We start from the raw sequence: 16,755 nt of genomic DNA, 5'->3' as shown, positions 1-16,755 counted from the left end.
AACATGAGTAGCAACAATGTAGAGTGAATGAATGAATAGCTTTATTGGACATGTATTCACATACAAGGAACTTGCCCTGGTGCTCCACCCGCAAGTGACAACATGACATACAGTGACACTTAGGAAAGACACATAACACATGAATAATAAAACATTATCGATTAAACATGTGAATTAAATAAAATACCGGAGCAAAAGGAGGATGCAGATTTTTGGTTATGGAGTTGAGCTGCTAGTCGTGGAAAAAAGCTGTTTTTGTGTTTGGCTGTGGCAGCTTTCGCAGTCCGGAGTCGCCTTCCAGAGGGAAGTGATTCATAGAGATTGTGGCCAGATTGAGAGGGGTCTGAGATGATCTCACCCGCTCGCTTCCTGGCCCTTGCAGTGTACACTTCGTCAATGGAGGGAAAGTTGCAGTCAATAATCTTCTCAGATAAACTGACGATTCGCTGCAGCCTCCGGATGTCGTGTTTGGTGGCTGAGCCAAACCAGATCATGATGGAGAATGTGAGAACAGACTCTATGATGGCCGTATAGAATTGGACCACCATTGCCTGTAGCAGATTGTGCTTTCTCAGCTGCTGCAGGAAGTACATCCTCCATTGTGCCTTTTCAACTGTTGAGTCGATGGTGCCCCCCCCCCCCCCCCCCCCCCCCCCCCCCCCCCCCCCATTTAAGTCTGCAATCAATTCAATTAAGAGCATTGAGCCCCAGGTTGTTGCGATGGCACCAAGCAGGCAGTGAAGAAAGTGGATGGCATGTTGGCCTTTATAACAAGAAGAATTGAATATAGGAGCAAAGAGGTCCTTCTGCAGTTGTACAGGGCCCTAGTGAGACCACACCTGGAGTGTTGTGTACAGTTTTGGTCCCCTAATTTGAGGAAGGACATTCTTGCTATTGAGGGAGTAGGTTTGCAAGGTTAATTCCCGGGATGGCGGGACTGTCATATGCTGAGAGAATGGAGCAGCTGGGGTTGTACACTCTGGAGTTTAGAAGGATGAGAGGGCATCTCATTGAAACATATAAGATCGTTAAGGATTTGGACAAGCTAGGCAGGAAACATGTTCCCGATATTTGTGTGGAGTCCAGAACTAGGGGCCTCAGTTTAAGAATAAGGAGTAAGCCATTTAGAACGGAGACGAGGAAACACTTTTTCTCACAGAGAATGGTGAGTCTGTGGAATTCTCTGCCTCAGAGGGCAGTGGAGGCGGGTTCTCTGGATGCTTTTAAGAGAGAGCTAGATAGGACTCTTAAAAATAGCGGAGTCAGGGGATATGGGGAAAAGGCAGGAACGGGACACTGATTGGGGACGATCACATTGAATGGTGGTGCTGGCTCGAAGGGCCAAATGGCCTACCCATTGTCTATTGTCTATAAGACGCCAGCTGTGCCACTTCCTGTCCGTAGGCAGATTCCACCCCATCCTGGATCAGTCCAATCGGTGTTGTGTTATCCGCAAACTTGAGAAGTTTGACAGAGGAATCAGTGGAGGTGCAGTCATTTGTATAGAGAGAGGAGAGGGGAGTACACAGCCTTGCGGTGCTCCTATGCTGAGGGTCTGCAGGTCTGAGATGTGCTTTGAGAGTAGAGGGGGAAACATTGTCCGGTCCTGGAGATTTCCAGCTTGTCTGTTTTCTGAACAGCCTCTCACCTCCTCTATTTTTATTGTTGATGATGGAGAAGTGATGTTGTGCAGCCTGGAGGGGGTGGGTAATTGGGTGCTAAGTGGCGATTGGAGAGGGGTGGGTGGGAAAGGATCCAGTCTTTTGAGACTGGAGTCTTGCTTTAAGAAACAAAAAACTGTAGATGCTGGTTAATACCAAAGATCCTATAGATAGACCACTCCTGCTAAATGCAATGGGCTGACGTGTAGTACGCAACGGAGCGGAACGTGGGCCTTTTTTACATCCATTTCAGTAACCCGATCCGACTTTGTAAATCCCACTCGGCGTTGCAGGGGAACAGTTTGTGTGTGTGTGTGATATAGGGTTAGATTCATAATTCTGTTCATTCATAATTCTGTTAAATTTTGTTAAAGATTAATATGTTAACAAATTTTGATTCTATTAATTGTCTTTTTTAATTTTTTTTTTTTTAATTTTCTTTTTAAATGGCTCATGTGCTGTGTTTTTGTATTACACTTGCACTGTAATGCATCTAATCACACTATTCACAATTGCAGTATTTAGAAAAATAATAGCAATATGAAGATTCCATTGCTCTTCTCTTGGAATGTTCCTTAATGATTTTTTGTGTCTATGGAATTATTTTTCAACAATAAAATGGGTCTGGTCTTCCCAATAGCCAGAGAGTAGAATGAGATGGTGATATATAAAATGGAGGATCATTGCATCTGCAGAAACTGTTTGTTCATTTTCTGTGTACCAGGTGCCAGGAAGTCTGGCTCCTAGATTGAAATATCTGATAATAATAATAATAATAATAATAATAATAATAATAATAATAATAACTTTATTTATAGAGTACTTTAAAAACAACCACTGTTGCAACAAAGTGATGTACATGACTAATCATGGACAAAAAATTATTACACGACAATAAAAACATTAAAAGAGAGAGTAAAAACAATAAAATTAAAAACATTAAAAGCACTAAAACAGGAGCAAAGTCTCAAACAGGGTCAAAAGCCAAGGAATATAAATGTGTTTTAATACTGGTTTTGAAGATAAGGTGAGGTCCGTAGAGGGAATTCGTTATTGTTTCATAAAATAAAAGTTTAGTGGTCCAGTGCTTGACTCGGTGTTTTACTGAACTAGACTAAAGGGGTTTAGCTCTAGGAGCATAATTACACAGGCACCCTCCACACTCTAAAATAAAATTGTCCCATACATTATCCCCATTAATCTTTCCCCCTCATTTAAAGCCATCCTTACCTTTTATTTTAAAATCCACTTTATGGAAGAATTGACTTACCACATTGTACTTCACTTCTAGCATTGGAATGTCATGTACTCATTGCAAGGATGAAGTGAAGATCTTCCACAGAAACGTGATTTGTTCTTTTCTGTTTTAATGTTCTTCTTGTCCATTTATTTTCAGAATTATCGGTTCTATTGAAATGCTCATCTGGTGTTCTGTGCACTGAATATAATTAATTCAACGTGTTACATTTGAGATTATAAGAACATTTCAATATTTTTGTCTTTTTTTCTTAGCTTAATGAAAATTTACCTTGTAAAGGTCATGCTGACTGAGAAAATAACTCATGTAAAATCAAGAGTTGAACTATTTGCTTTTTGCGTTATCTGCTGTTATAATATTTTCTTCTAAAATTATTTTAAATTGATGTACATTTCACAATTATTGCGTGAGCTTTAGCCAATTGAGTTTTTTTTGTGGTAACTTTAGAAACTGTTTCTATCAGCTGTGTACACAATTAATATGTAATAATTCCATTAGTTGTGTAGTTATAAAGCAATGTATAGTTGTCATTTCCTCAGTCTGAGAGGTTTAGCCCTTTTGCAAAAAAGACTCTAGAATAGAATTAGAATTAGATCCTTTATTTGTCATTCAGACCTTACGGTCTGAACAAAATGTCGTTACCTGCAGCCATACATACAATAATAAACAACAGAACAGACAGTAAACACAAATTAACATCCACCACAGTGAGTCCACCAAACACCTCCTCACTGTGATGGAGGCAAAAATCTTAGGGCTGCTGTTTCTTCCCTCCTCTTCTCCCTCTGCGCTGAGGCGATACCCCACCAGGCGATGGTAAGTCAGTCCCGCGGCTCACCGAGCTCCGCCTACAGGCCGGTTCAAACTCCGCGGACCAGGGATGGTCGAAGCTGCCGCCCTCCAGTCCAGCGGACGCAGCTGTTGATCATGTCGTCCACTGGCCCGCGGCATGTGGTTAATAATGCCTATAATGACTCCAGTATTATGCTATGCCTATAATGACCTTATATGTGTCCTGCATCATACATCTGAGATTCAAGGATGCCATAATTACATCATAAAGCGAAAACTCCTAGTTTTGTAGCTCTTCTGAGGCCATTGCAATGTTGAATGGAATCCTGCATGTAAGTTATGCACCATGTGCTGATCCATGGACCAGTAAACTTAGATCATTTGTGATGGATTCAACAATTATTCTTGGATTGATCAATTAGAAGCACATTATGGCCTTATTTATTGTCTCATGTTACTGCTTGTCTGTTTCCTGAATGTTTCCCGGGTTTATAATCTAAACAGTAACTGCACCCAAGAGAAAATAAATATTTCTTGGAGGTAGAATTGAAGTTCAGAATTTTGCATGAAGGCTTCATGCTGATGTTCCATCTGCTAATATTATAGTAACATTAATTTGTATTAAGTATTCCATTTGGATCTGAAGGATCTTGCCAGATACAGATTATGCCTTGTTTCTGGGCCAAAGACATTAAGGATTTTTGGGGATTAGTTTTGAAAACTTAACTCCAGCACTCTGTGGTTTGCTCAACATTCTAGTATCTACATGTCCTTGTGTCTCTGTCTGTACAGGCCAGTTGGGCCAAATGACCCATTTTTCTACTGTATGACTCCCTCACACGAAGTGACATAGTCAGTAGAGCTGCTGCCTCACAGCGTCAGAAACCCGGGTTCAATCCTGATCTCGGGTGCTGTCTGCATGGAGTTTGCATGTTCTCCCTGGACTGCGTGGGTTTCCTCCAGGTGCTCCAATTTTTCCATCCACATGCCAAAAAAGTGCGGATTTGTAGGAAAATTGGCCTCTATAAATTGTCCCTGGAGTGTTCTAAGTGGATGCATAAGTGGGATAACATATAACTCGTGTGAAACGGCAAATGTTAGTCGGCGTGGACTCCATGGGCTGAAGAGCCTGTTACCATGCTCCATTTCTAAAACTAAAAATTAAAATATTGAAAAAAGAATCATAGTAAAATCTCAAAACATAACACAAAACTCATTCTCTTTCTTGGTTCCTTTCTAATACTTTTACCTTAAACCTGGTTTAATACTTTGATACTTGCCTCTGATCGTAACAACTATCTTTGTGCAAAGTACTGTGTCTGTCTGCTGTAGTGTTGGTTTCTTTTCATATATCTTCATGTCTCTTTATTTCTTGCACTTTCTGTACAGTTCTGGTGAATCACGGTATGTTACGTTTTTCATATCTTTCCTTTCCATGTTATCACTTTAGCTCATATTAACTGTTTATAATTATTAAAACATTTTATATAATTTTCATTAAAATTGAAACCAATATTTTCTTTGATTTTGTATAGCTTCTTAAATGTACGCAAAGTTAAAACTATCTGGAAGTTTAAAAAATGTGACGAGAAAATAGCAATATTTTTTAAATATGCTTTCTTTTATAGTATGTTAGGTGTCAATCTGTTCAGACTGGCGGAACCGAGGAGGCCACTTAGACCACGAAGAAAAGAGAGGAAGAAGGTCACGGCCCAGAACCTTTCTGATGGAGATATTAAACTTCTGGTGAACATTATTCGAGCCTATGACATACCAATACGTAAATCCATGGGAAGGTAGGAGAATCTCTTAGCAGTATTGTTTTTGTTTTTTTAAATCTTCACACAAGTAAATATTGGTGGAGACAAATTATCATTAAGATTTTCTTTTTTTGTAAAAGGAACTCTAAGTATGTTTGTTTCTAGATATGCTGAAAAAGAAATAATCAAATAAATGTTTGTCTTAGAATTGTACAGCATAGAAACATATGCTTCAGCCCATGGCCCACCTGTGCCAAATATACTAATTTCACCTGCCTTCCTCATTTAAGTATCTTTCCAGATGCCTCTTAAATGTTCACACTATTTTTGTTATTCTTTCTGCAGACCAGCACTAACTTCCAGATCTGCAAGATCTGTTAGTGAAACATTTCCAACCTCTCAGCCACCCCAGATATCAGCTGAAAGCCCGGAGTGGTGTACTGACCAGGTATGAAACAATCAGAAAATATAAAGGTATATGGGACCTACATGTGACCAGACTTATATTCTCAGAGATGCCATCTGTTGAGAGACTGGTCAAGCCAAGGATTCTTCTACTCTCTCCAGTTAGTTACGTTTTGATATTCTTTTGGTAGGCATAAGAGACTGCTTTTGCAGAAATCTTGAGCAAAACACACAGTGCTGGAGGAACTTAGCGGGTCAGGCAGCATTAGTGGATGGAATGGAACAGACTAATTGGACTGAAGAAGGGTCCCGCCCCAAAACATTGCCTGTCCATTCCTTCCCGAGATGCTGCCTGACCCACAGAGCACCTACAGCTGACCATGTTATCCCTGGCACCTTTGCCCATGTTTATCCCATGATCCGCATCAATATAACTGTGGAAACTAAATTATTGTCTCTGACAATAGAGGAGACTGAGGACAGAAAGTCTGAAACTGGGTCTCGACCCGAAAAGTCACCCATTGCTTCTCTCCGGAGATGCTGCCTGTTCCAATGAGTTACTCCAGCATTTTATGTCTATCTTGGAAACTAAATTAAACTCAATTTATTTGTTTAATTTATTTTCCCTGGTTCTATATACAAATATATACTAAATCAATTCACTCGATGTGAGAACTCTCTTGACATTTTTTATCACTGTGCTCTGTCCGTTTACATTTCTAAATTATCAACTAATGAAAACCATTTGCCCCCTTCAAGGATTTTACTGTATGATGAAGTCTGCTAATATACAGGGGCATGCAAAAGTATTCATACCCCTTGAACTTTTCCACAATTTGTCACGTTACAACCACAAACGTAAATGTATTTTATTGGGATTTTATGTGATAGACCAACACAAAGTGGCGCATAATTGTGAAGTGGAAGGAAAATGATACATGGTTTTCAAATATTTTTACAAATAAAAAACTGAAAAGTGTGGCATGCAAAAGTATTCAGCCCCCTTTACTCTGATACCCCTAAATAAAATCCAGTGCAACCAATTACCTTCAGGTCACCTAATTAGTAAATAGAGTCCACTTGTGTGTAATCTAATCTCAGTATAAATACAGCTGTTCTGTGAAGGCCTCAAAGGGTTTGTTAGAGAACATTAGTGAACAAACAGCATCATGAAGCCCAAGGAACACACCAGACAGGTCAGGGATAAAGTTGTGGAGAAGTTTAAAGCAGGGTTAGGTTATAAAAAAATATCCCAAGCTTTGAACATCTCACGGAGCACTGTTCAACCCATCATCCGAAAATGGAAAGAGTATGGCACAACTGCAAACCTACCAAGACATGGCCGTCCACCTAAACTGACAGGCTGGGCAAGGAGAGCATTGATCAGAGAAGCAGCCAAGAGACACATGGTAACTCTGGAGCAGCTGCAGAGATCCACAGCTCAGGTGGGAGAATCTGTCCACAGGACAACTATTAGTCGTGCACTCCGCAAATCGGGCCTTTATGGAAGAGTGGCAAGATAGATAGATATAATTTATTGCCACACAACCAGGGTCGGTGGAAATTTGGGTTGTCAGCAGCAGTACAATAATAAAGAACACACAACCACAATAAAACTGTAACACAAACATCCACCACAGCATTCATCACTGTGGTGGAAGGCACAAAATTTGGCCAGTCCTCCACCATTTCCCCCCCGTGGACAGGACCAGAGTCCAGAATCAGTCCAGGATCGGCTCTTCCTCACCGGAGACCGCGGCTTTAAGTTGTTGTAGGCCGCAGGCCGGCGGTCAAGATTTAAAGTCCCCGCCGCAGCCAGAAGCACCGTAGACTGCAGGGCCGGCGGTCGAAGCTCCCCTCCAGGGGTGATAGTAAGTCCATGCCGGCCCCGCAGTAGAAGTTGGCTGTGGGCCGGCAGTGATGGCTTCTTCTTCCCCCGGGTCTCCCATGAGGGATCCCGGGCTGTAGACGCCGCACCAGCTGGGGCTCTGCAGACCGCGGCTTCAGGCTGCGACTTCAGGCTGCCGGCTGCCCCGGGCCAGCGAAACGGAGCGCTCCCCTCCAGCGAGCCCCAGCGAGGGCTCACCCGCTCCACAACGAGAGTCCACGCTGCGCCCGCCGCTGAAGCCCCGGGCGCGTCTCCGGGAAAGGCCGCGCCGATCCTTGATGTTAGGCCATGGGGGAGGCGACCTGAAAAAACTCGCCTCTCCATGGAGGAGGCGACCGAAGCGGTTTCCCCCTTACCCCCCCCCCCCCACACAAAACACACAAAGGAACATTAAATACATACTTTAAAACATACTAAAAAATAAAAAAAGGTTGAAAAAACTGACGCGCTGCTGACATGGCTGCTGCCAGAGTAGCGCCCCCTACGGACCAGGTAAGAAAGCCATTGTTGAAAAAAAGCCATAAGAAGTCCCGTTTGCAGTTTGCCACAAGCCATGTGGGGGACACAGCAAATATGTGGAGGAAGGTGCTCTGGTCAGATGAGACCAAAATTGAAGTTTTTGGCCTAAATGCAAAACGCTATGTGTGGCGGAAAATTAACACTGTACATCACCCTGAACACACCATCCCCACTGTGAAACATGGTGGTGGCAGCATCATGCTGTGGGGATGCTTTTCTTCAGCAGGGACATGGAAACTGGTCAGAGTTGATTGGAAGATGGATCGAGCCAAATACAGGGCAATCTTGGAAGAAAACCTGTTAGAGTCTGCAAAAGACTTGTGACTGGGGCGGAGGTTCGCCTTCCAGCATGACAACGACCTTAAACATACAGCCAGAGCTACAATGAAATGGTTTAGATCAAAGCATATTCATGTGTTAGAATAGCCCAGTCAAAGTCCAGACCTAAATCCAATTGAGAATCTCTGGCAAGACTTGAAAATTGCTGTTCACAGACGCTCTCCATCCAATCTGATTGAGCTTGAGCTATTTTGCAAAGAGGAATGGGCAAAAATTTCAGTTTCTAGATGTGCAAAGCTGGTAGAGACATACCCTAAAAGACGCAGCTGTAATTGCAGCGAAAGGTGGTTCTGCAAAGTATTGACTCAGGGGGGCTGAATACCTTTGCACGCCACACTTTTCAGTTTTTTATTTGTAAAAAAATTTGAAAACCATGTATCATTTTCCTTCCACTTCACAATTATGCACCACTTTGTGTTGGTCTATCACATAAAATCCCAATAAAATACATTTAAGTTTGTGGTTGTAATGTGACAAAATGTGGAAAAGTTCAAGGGGTATGAATAATTTTGCAAGCCACTGTAATAAAGCCTCAATAAGTGACCACAGATCAAACAATCCCAATATTCTGCATTCGTTCCCCTAAATCTCTCCTCCTCCATGGCCTTAAAAACTCAATGTCTGTGTTTTTACCATCTACCCTAACATTTCTGATGTGGGGCAGGGTAAAATTCTGTTCAATAAATTATTTACTTTGTACCTTGATGTATTTTATTTTGTTGAAGTTCCTTTTGAAATGCAACTTGCCCATTTGACAGGTCCATTTAGATATTTTTGCCATTTAGTTCAATTAACTCGCATGAATGTTCAAAGTTATAATATTTTGAAGTTACAATGTCTTTTGATTTTCCCTGCTCTGAGTAGTTTTGTTTATAGATGTTGAGTAAACATTATTTAGCTAAGGAAGTTGACATGACATGACAATGACATGACAATGTCAATATCTTAAACATTCTAATAATTGGAATACCTATTTTGTCAAAGGTTTCAGTGCATCCTTTTGTGGAGGTTTCATTTCAACGTATAGTCCGCCAAACTGCTACTCTAGTTGGCCCAAACCCTAACTGGAATGAAGAACTGGAACTCCCATTCAGGTAACTCATAAAGAAGATTGATTCGGATGAAGGCCAAATAGATCCATCTGATTTCCCTGCCTTCGAGAATACCAATTTCTAAAGTTTCAAATGGCCACATGAAAAACAGTCAGGATTATTGTAATAAGGTTATTTGTTTAGAAGACCAATAAAACCTTTTCTGGTTGACTGCTAGTAACTAGTTGACATTGGATCTGCTGATTTTCACATTATTGTTAACAATTGGGATGATGGAATTGATGACTTTGTGGCCACATTAGCAGATGATACGAAGTTAGATAGGGGGTCAATTATTATTCAACGAGCAGAAAATATGGAGAAGGTCTTGGACAGGTTGGGAGAGTGGACAAAGAAGTCACAAATGGAAAACAGTTCAGCATAGTGTACTGTCATGCACTTTGGTAGAAGGAATACAAGAGTAGACTACCTTCTAAATGGGAAGACAATTCAGATATTGGAACTGGAGAATGCTGGTGTAGGTTCCCAAAAGTTTAATGAGCAGGTTGGGGATGGTAAAGAAGGCAAATGCAATGCCAGTATTCATTTGGTATTGGAAACTAGAATATAAAAGCAAGGGTGTCATGCCGAGGCTTTAAATGACACTGGTGTGGCCACATTTGGAATATGTTGGCAGTTTTGGGCTGCATGTCTCAGGAAGGATCTGCTTGCAGACTGAGGGTTAGAGAAGATTTACGAGGATGATCCCAAGTATATTTGGATTAATGTATGAGGGGCGTTTGATAGCTCTGGGCCTGTAGTCGCTGGAGATTAGAAGGATGAGGGGGAATTTTATTGAAATGGAGTGAAAAATAAAAGGCCGAGACAGAGTGGACGTGGAAAGAATATTTCCAAAAATAGAAGTCTATAACCAGAGGGCACAGCCTCAGAATAAGAAGACCTACTTTTAGAATGGAGAAGAAGATTTTCTTTAGAGAGAGAGTTCTCTAGTAGTAAATGCCTACTATTTTCTATGTGCTTAAGCAAAGCAAGAATTTCATTGTCCTATACAGGGACACATGACAATAAACTCACTTGAACTTGAAATTTAGAGAGAGAGTTCTTTAGACTGAGAGTTGTGAATCTGTGGAATTCATTGCCACAGACAGTTGTGGAGGCCAAAACATTGGACATTTTTAAAGCATTGACAAGTTCTTGATTAGTAAGAGTGTCAAAGATTATGGGGAGAAGAATAGATTTTAGGGGATAAAAAAGATCAGCCATTATTGAATGCAAAGTAGACTCAAAGGGCCAAATCATCTAATTCTGCTCCGATGTCTTATGGTTTATAATTGTTCCATGTACTGAAGTACAGTGAACATCTGTAGTCGGTGTGTCATCAGATCATATTCTACATGATCAAACTAAACACGAATATCACGGGTAGTGCAAACAGAAAAATACCAGAGTACAAAATATAGCTTTACATTTTTGGACCACTGCAGATGCAGAGGAAAGGTCAAAGATCCATAAAAAAGGATTGAGTGCAGTTGGTGCAGTAGTTCCATTGGTATAATTATAAACTCAGCCTAAATTAACTTAGAAAATGATATTGTTCACAGTGTTGGGTCAGCAGCCATTTCAGTTATGACCTCCCCTCATCCTGTCCAAGCTGCAGTAGTGGACAAGGCTCCAAAATAATGCGAGCATGACATTTACTAGAACTATTTCACGCGTGTGAACAATGATAGGTTGTAACAAAATCTCACAAATTGCCAGCTGTTTACTACCTAAGAATCCATGAGCCAGTTTTAAACAAATCATCTCATTGTTCATCAATCAATGAAAGTAAGCATGCAGGTACAACAGGCAGTGAAGAAAGCAAATGGCATGTTGGCCTTCGTAACAAGAGGAGTTGAGTAAAGGAGGAAAGAGCTAATTCTGCAGTTGTACAGGGCCCTAGTGAGACCACACCTGGAGTATTGTGTGCAGTTTTGGTCCCCTAATTTGAGGAAGGACATTCTTACTATTGAGGAAGTGCAGCGTAGGTTTGCAAGGTTAATTCCCGGGATGGCGGGACTGTGATATGCTGAGAGAATGGAGCGGCTGGGCTTGTATACTGTATTTTAGAAGGATGAGAGGGTATCTTATGGAAACATATTAATTAAGGGTTTGGACATGCTTGAGGCAGGAAACATGTTCCCGATGTTGGGGGAAGTCCAGAACCAGGGGCCACAGTTTAAGAATAAGGGGTAAGCCATTTAGAACGGAGATGAGGAAAAACACTTTGTCACACAGAGAGTTCTGAATCTGTGAAATTCTCTGTCTCAGAGGGGGGTGGAGGCCGGTTCTCTGGATGCTTTCAAGAGATAGGGCTCTTGAAGATAGTGGAGTCAGGGGATATGGGGAGAAGGCAGGAACGGGTTACTGATTGGGGATGATCAGCCATGATCACATTGAATGGCGGTGCTGGCTCGAAGGCCTACTACTGCACCTATTGTCTATTGTTGCAGTCCTTAGATTTTCTTTAATTTGAATTTTGATATGCTATTTTGATATTAATATTTTGTATTTTATCTAAAGGTGTCTTTATGATTTTGTGGATATGTGCTTAAAAAACAGTTAACGGGACGATGTGGTAAGAGCAAAAGAATGGGACTAAATGGATGCCTCTTTCAAAGAGCCAGCTTTAGAACTGGCCAGAAATAACCACCTCTTATAATTCAATGTGCAAAAAAGGAACTGCAGATGCTTGTTTACACCAAAGGTAGACATAAAATGCTGGATTAACTCAGCAGGTCAGGCAGGAGAAAATAAATAGGTTACGTTTCGGGTCGACACTCTTCATCAGCCTGGTGAAGGGCCTTGACCGAAACATCACCTATTCTTTTTCTCCAGAGATGCTGCCTGGCCCAATGAGTTACTCCAGCATTTTGTGTCTATCTTGTAATTAAATACTTTTGGAAGATTAGTCTTCTTCAGTTCTTAAGGGATTGCCATTAAATACAAAGGATGGCAGAGTTGTAAATCAATACCCTGTAATAATCATTTATTTAATTCTTAATTCCAGAGCACCTAATGGGGATTATAGTACTTCCAGTCTGCAGTCCGTTACAGATGAAGTTTTCATCAATGTTTTTGATGAAGTTGTTTATGATGTTCTAGAGGTAAATTTGAAAAGGTTTTTTTTAATTATTTACCAAAATAATCCCAATCAGAATAATCTATGTGTCAAGTATTTCTAAAATGCATTCTGTGTCTTTAGGATGATAGAGAGCGTGGAAGTGGCGTTCATACCCGCACTGAGAAACACTGGTTGGGTTTTGTGCATATCCCATTTACTACCATCTACTCCCAGTCCCGGGTAAGGGCTTTGCACTTTGCAAGAGTATTTTCTTGTAGTATTTTTGTTTACGCTCTGGGACAAATCCGTAGGAGAAATATGTGTTGCAACTTGATGTATCTGATAGGGCAGATCTCAGGAACATGTTTATGCATGTTCATTTTGTGGCTGCCACAGCCTTATTGTTTGTGACCTTTAGAAATTATAGCATACAGTCTTGCAAATTATGCAGCTACACGCAATTCTTAGATGAGTCACATTTTATTTTGTACCATCAATTGTCCACGATAAATAAGGTGCAAATGACTTGTGACTGTCTTTTGTTATTTCCTTATCCCAGCCTCACACATCTTCAATCGATTTTGTTCTCAGCTGTTTTATTGACATTGACCTACTCCTACCAAAGCAGATGTTTTGCTTTCAGCGATGCAATCAGTGGACAGGAATACAATTTTGCCAGACTTGGTTAAACACTTAGGACAAAGCAATTAGTTTGGAAATTTCCTCTGGAGGGATTTAGCAGAGATCTGGAATGAAATCATTTTTACACCCACTTATTCTATGCCTCATTGTATTTGTTTTTCTTGCACCATTTTGTTAAAGATGTTTGATGGTGGGATAGAGCACATAGGAATTAGTTAATTGGCTAGCATTGCAAACACCAACAGACCTCAATGACCCTGAATTTAAAATGTATTAGCTCAGTTCCCTACTGTGGAAATTGTCAAAGAAAAATCAATTGTCAGGCATTCTTTTCAAATACATAATATGGGAGTTTTCCCATACTGGAGAATTATATGCATAGCCCCTTTGTTTTGAAGGTGCAAGTTTCTGATCTCCTGGGTTTTGCTAGCAGTTCTGCACAGAACTGCTAGCAGATCTCCATGCCAGTGTAATGGTCTAAAGTCCGTGCAAAGCATGACCAGTAATTTCCCAACTGTCCGCTGCCACTGAACTCTACATCTTCTGGCCGCAGAGTGGAACATACTGAGATCTTCCAGCATTCCCCATCCCCCATTCCATTCCTACTACAGGACTTAAGCATGTCTAAATGGGTTAATGCTTTAGTGAATTTTGTGTATCGTCATTTCAATTAAATTTCAAACCAACATCCCAGAGCGTTTAATGGATAATTTTATTAAGAAATAATCAAATCAAAGAAGTAGTTTTGCTATTTCAGCATCTTGGCTAACTTTCCTCCCTCAACTAACACCAAAATAAATGTTGCACGTTCACTCTTTGCCAGCTATTGGGTGTTTTAGTTTAGTTTTAGTTGAGTGATATAGCATGGGATTCTGCCCAGGAGCTCGCGGAGAAGTGGGGCGGTGAAGCCTGCTTGAATCAGTGGAGCCTCACGGAGATAATGCAGACACCTCCCAGGCAACAGCGGAGAAGCCTCACGGGCCAGAACCTAGGTGGAGCCTTGCACATCGGATCTGCGAGTCGACAGAGCCCACAGCTGGGGCCTGGATCGGTGCCATGGAGGCATCGGGAGGGGACCTGGTGGCAGTGGTGGAGAGGTTGGTGCAGTGGTCGATGAGGGAGATGACTGACGGACGAGGACAGACCATGCAGGAGTAAGGAGGAACAAATGAGGACCCGGCATTGGGGGGACTGCCGTGAAGGAGAGGGAGAGGGGGGGGGGGGGGGGGGGTGGAGAACAAAAGAGGACCTGGCGCAAGACACGTTATAACTTTGTAAGCATCCTTTATGTGGCGACTATTGCTTACTTGGGTATGCAAGCAAAGAATTTCACTGTGACTTGTCACATGTGACAATAAAGTATTCATTCATTCAAACGGACCCTTCGGCCCAGCAAATCCATACTGACCATCAATCACCAGCTCACACTAGTTCTATGTTATCCTACTTTCTCCTCCACTCCCTAAACATGAGGTCCAATTTTAGAGTCCAATTTACTGACAACCCTGCATGTCTTTGGGATGTGGGAGGAAACCACAACATTCAGAGCAAAACCATGCAGTCACAGAGAATGAGAACATTCCACACAGGTCAGGATTGAACCTGGGGTCTCCGGTGCTGTGAAACAACAGATCTATTAGCTGGATCTCTGTGCCGCAATGTGTTGGTATGCAATGTGCCCACCATTTCTTCATTTGAACCAAACCAATTTTATACTTTGGCACTCTTAAGTCAATTTCTTCAACAATTTTCCAATAGTGTTTAAATGATCTGTCTTGCAGATTGATGGAACCTTCAGAATTAATATACCCCCAGTCCTCCTTGGATACAGCAAAGAACGCAATCTAGCCAGTGAAAGAGGATGGGAGGCAGTTCGGAGCCTAAGTGATGGTTCTTATCTGTCTCTCTTCATTACTGTTGAACCTCATCTTGTACCTGGAGAACCTGTAATTGAAAAGGTAATGTACATTCTTAATTTAAAACTGCTTCCATCAAGATTACCGTCCTTGTCCATATTAGGTCTGCCATTTACAATGTTTTAAATCCAAACCAAATAACAGTTTTGTTTAAGTGTATATATTTTCCAGAAAGGTCAACATAAAAATATAATTGGTACACTCTACAGACATTTCAGCTGAGAGAAAAGAACTACATGCCAGTTTGATGCAGCACAGTTGGTGGGGTTGGTGATCATTGGGACTGTCATACAATATGTTTTCATTCCACACACATTTTATTTTATTTTCCTTGGAATTCCTGAGAAGCTCAGTAATAAGATTCAGACCAGAGAGAGAGAAAGAGAGTGTGGGAGGTGAAGAGTTACATGAGCACTAAAAGAGGGGAAGAACAGTATTTAGATACAATAAACAAATTAGATGTGCTGGATAAGGGGTAAGTGGTCTGGATAAAGGCAGCTGTAGCTCAAGAGGGTAGAAAGAGTATATATAACATGAACAAAGGAGAGGCCAGGAAAAACATTGCAATAATCACATCCTTGAGCGCCTCTAAGGAGAATGGAGGCTGAGTGTAATTTTCTGTTAGCTTTATTTTTCCAGTTTTAAACTAATTGTAACAATAATTGGCAGTGGAACCAGAAAGGTTATTTCATTTTCTTTCTGTTTCTGAAGCTACATGCTGAGACATAATAATTGATGAAAAGAGGCAAGATGATTTAGCCAGAGTCTTGGCAAAGACAAAATACATATTTACTCTCAGGAAGGTGACGATTATTTGGGGGTGGACAGCTGTCTTGTGACTGATTGCAATTTTTGTTATTTTCCACAAACACCGTGCCACACCAGTTGCTCGAGTGCCAAATTCGGAAATGGGAGTTCACTCAGTCTTTATTTGCTCCAAAGTTAATAAGTAATAATTGTTTGGTAATGAGGAGAGAATAGGGACGACGGAGACTGTAAAATCCAAAATAACTACAGACCAGGAGGTACTTGCCCGGGTTCAACATGTGCTGAGGCATACTGTCATAGAGACGAGATCAGTGTCTATTGGTGATAAACTTCAACAGATTGTTCCTTCACCTTCCCAGTCCTGATTATTTTCTACATTGCAGGCCAGTAGGGTGTTGTATTCTTTGCCTCAATGCACAGGTGTGTCCATTAAAACAGAATTGTTCCATGAAGCACGTCATTCTAGTTACAGTAGCATTAAAAGAGGCCAGAAGAAATACCACCTGGCTCTTTTGTTTCAGAAACTAAAGGTAACCCGAGGTGAATAAAAATATTTTGAAATCCTTTGTATGCAACAAAGCTTCCCTTCCCATTTGTAAGTAAAAAATGAAAGCATAGATCTGTGCCAGCTTAATTTTGAGCAGTCTTTTAA

At 41.2% G+C, this 16,755-nt stretch overlaps 2 protein-coding genes across 3 annotated transcripts in view; both read left to right on the top strand.

The window, feature by feature from the left end:
- LOC129699137 (ADP-ribosyl cyclase/cyclic ADP-ribose hydrolase 2-like) overlaps positions 1–16,755 on the top strand; it is a 263,707-nt gene that overhangs the window by 140,080 nt on the left and 106,872 nt on the right. The gene's annotated exons all lie outside the window — the stretch shown is intronic.
- The window catches only part of cc2d2a (coiled-coil and C2 domain containing 2A), a 137,499-nt gene that overhangs the window by 102,890 nt on the left and 17,854 nt on the right, over positions 1–16,755 (top strand). For both annotated transcript variants that reach the window (XM_055638802.1, XM_055638794.1), the window contains 6 exons: positions 5,340–5,507; positions 5,817–5,919; positions 9,607–9,716; positions 12,724–12,820; positions 12,919–13,017; positions 15,201–15,377. In XM_055638802.1, coding sequence (XP_055494777.1) covers positions 5,340–5,507; positions 5,817–5,919; positions 9,607–9,716; positions 12,724–12,820; positions 12,919–13,017; positions 15,201–15,377 — 754 coding nt within the window. The remainder of the gene's footprint in view (positions 1–5,339; positions 5,508–5,816; positions 5,920–9,606; positions 9,717–12,723; positions 12,821–12,918; positions 13,018–15,200; positions 15,378–16,755) is intronic.

Source organism: Leucoraja erinacea, chromosome 1 (assembly GCF_028641065.1).
Source record: "Leucoraja erinacea ecotype New England chromosome 1, Leri_hhj_1, whole genome shotgun sequence".
In the NCBI taxonomy this organism is placed as follows: Eukaryota; Metazoa; Chordata; class Chondrichthyes; order Rajiformes; family Rajidae; genus Leucoraja; species Leucoraja erinaceus.
Note: the sequence above shows the minus strand (reverse complement) of the source record. Positions and strands in the feature narration are given on the sequence as shown.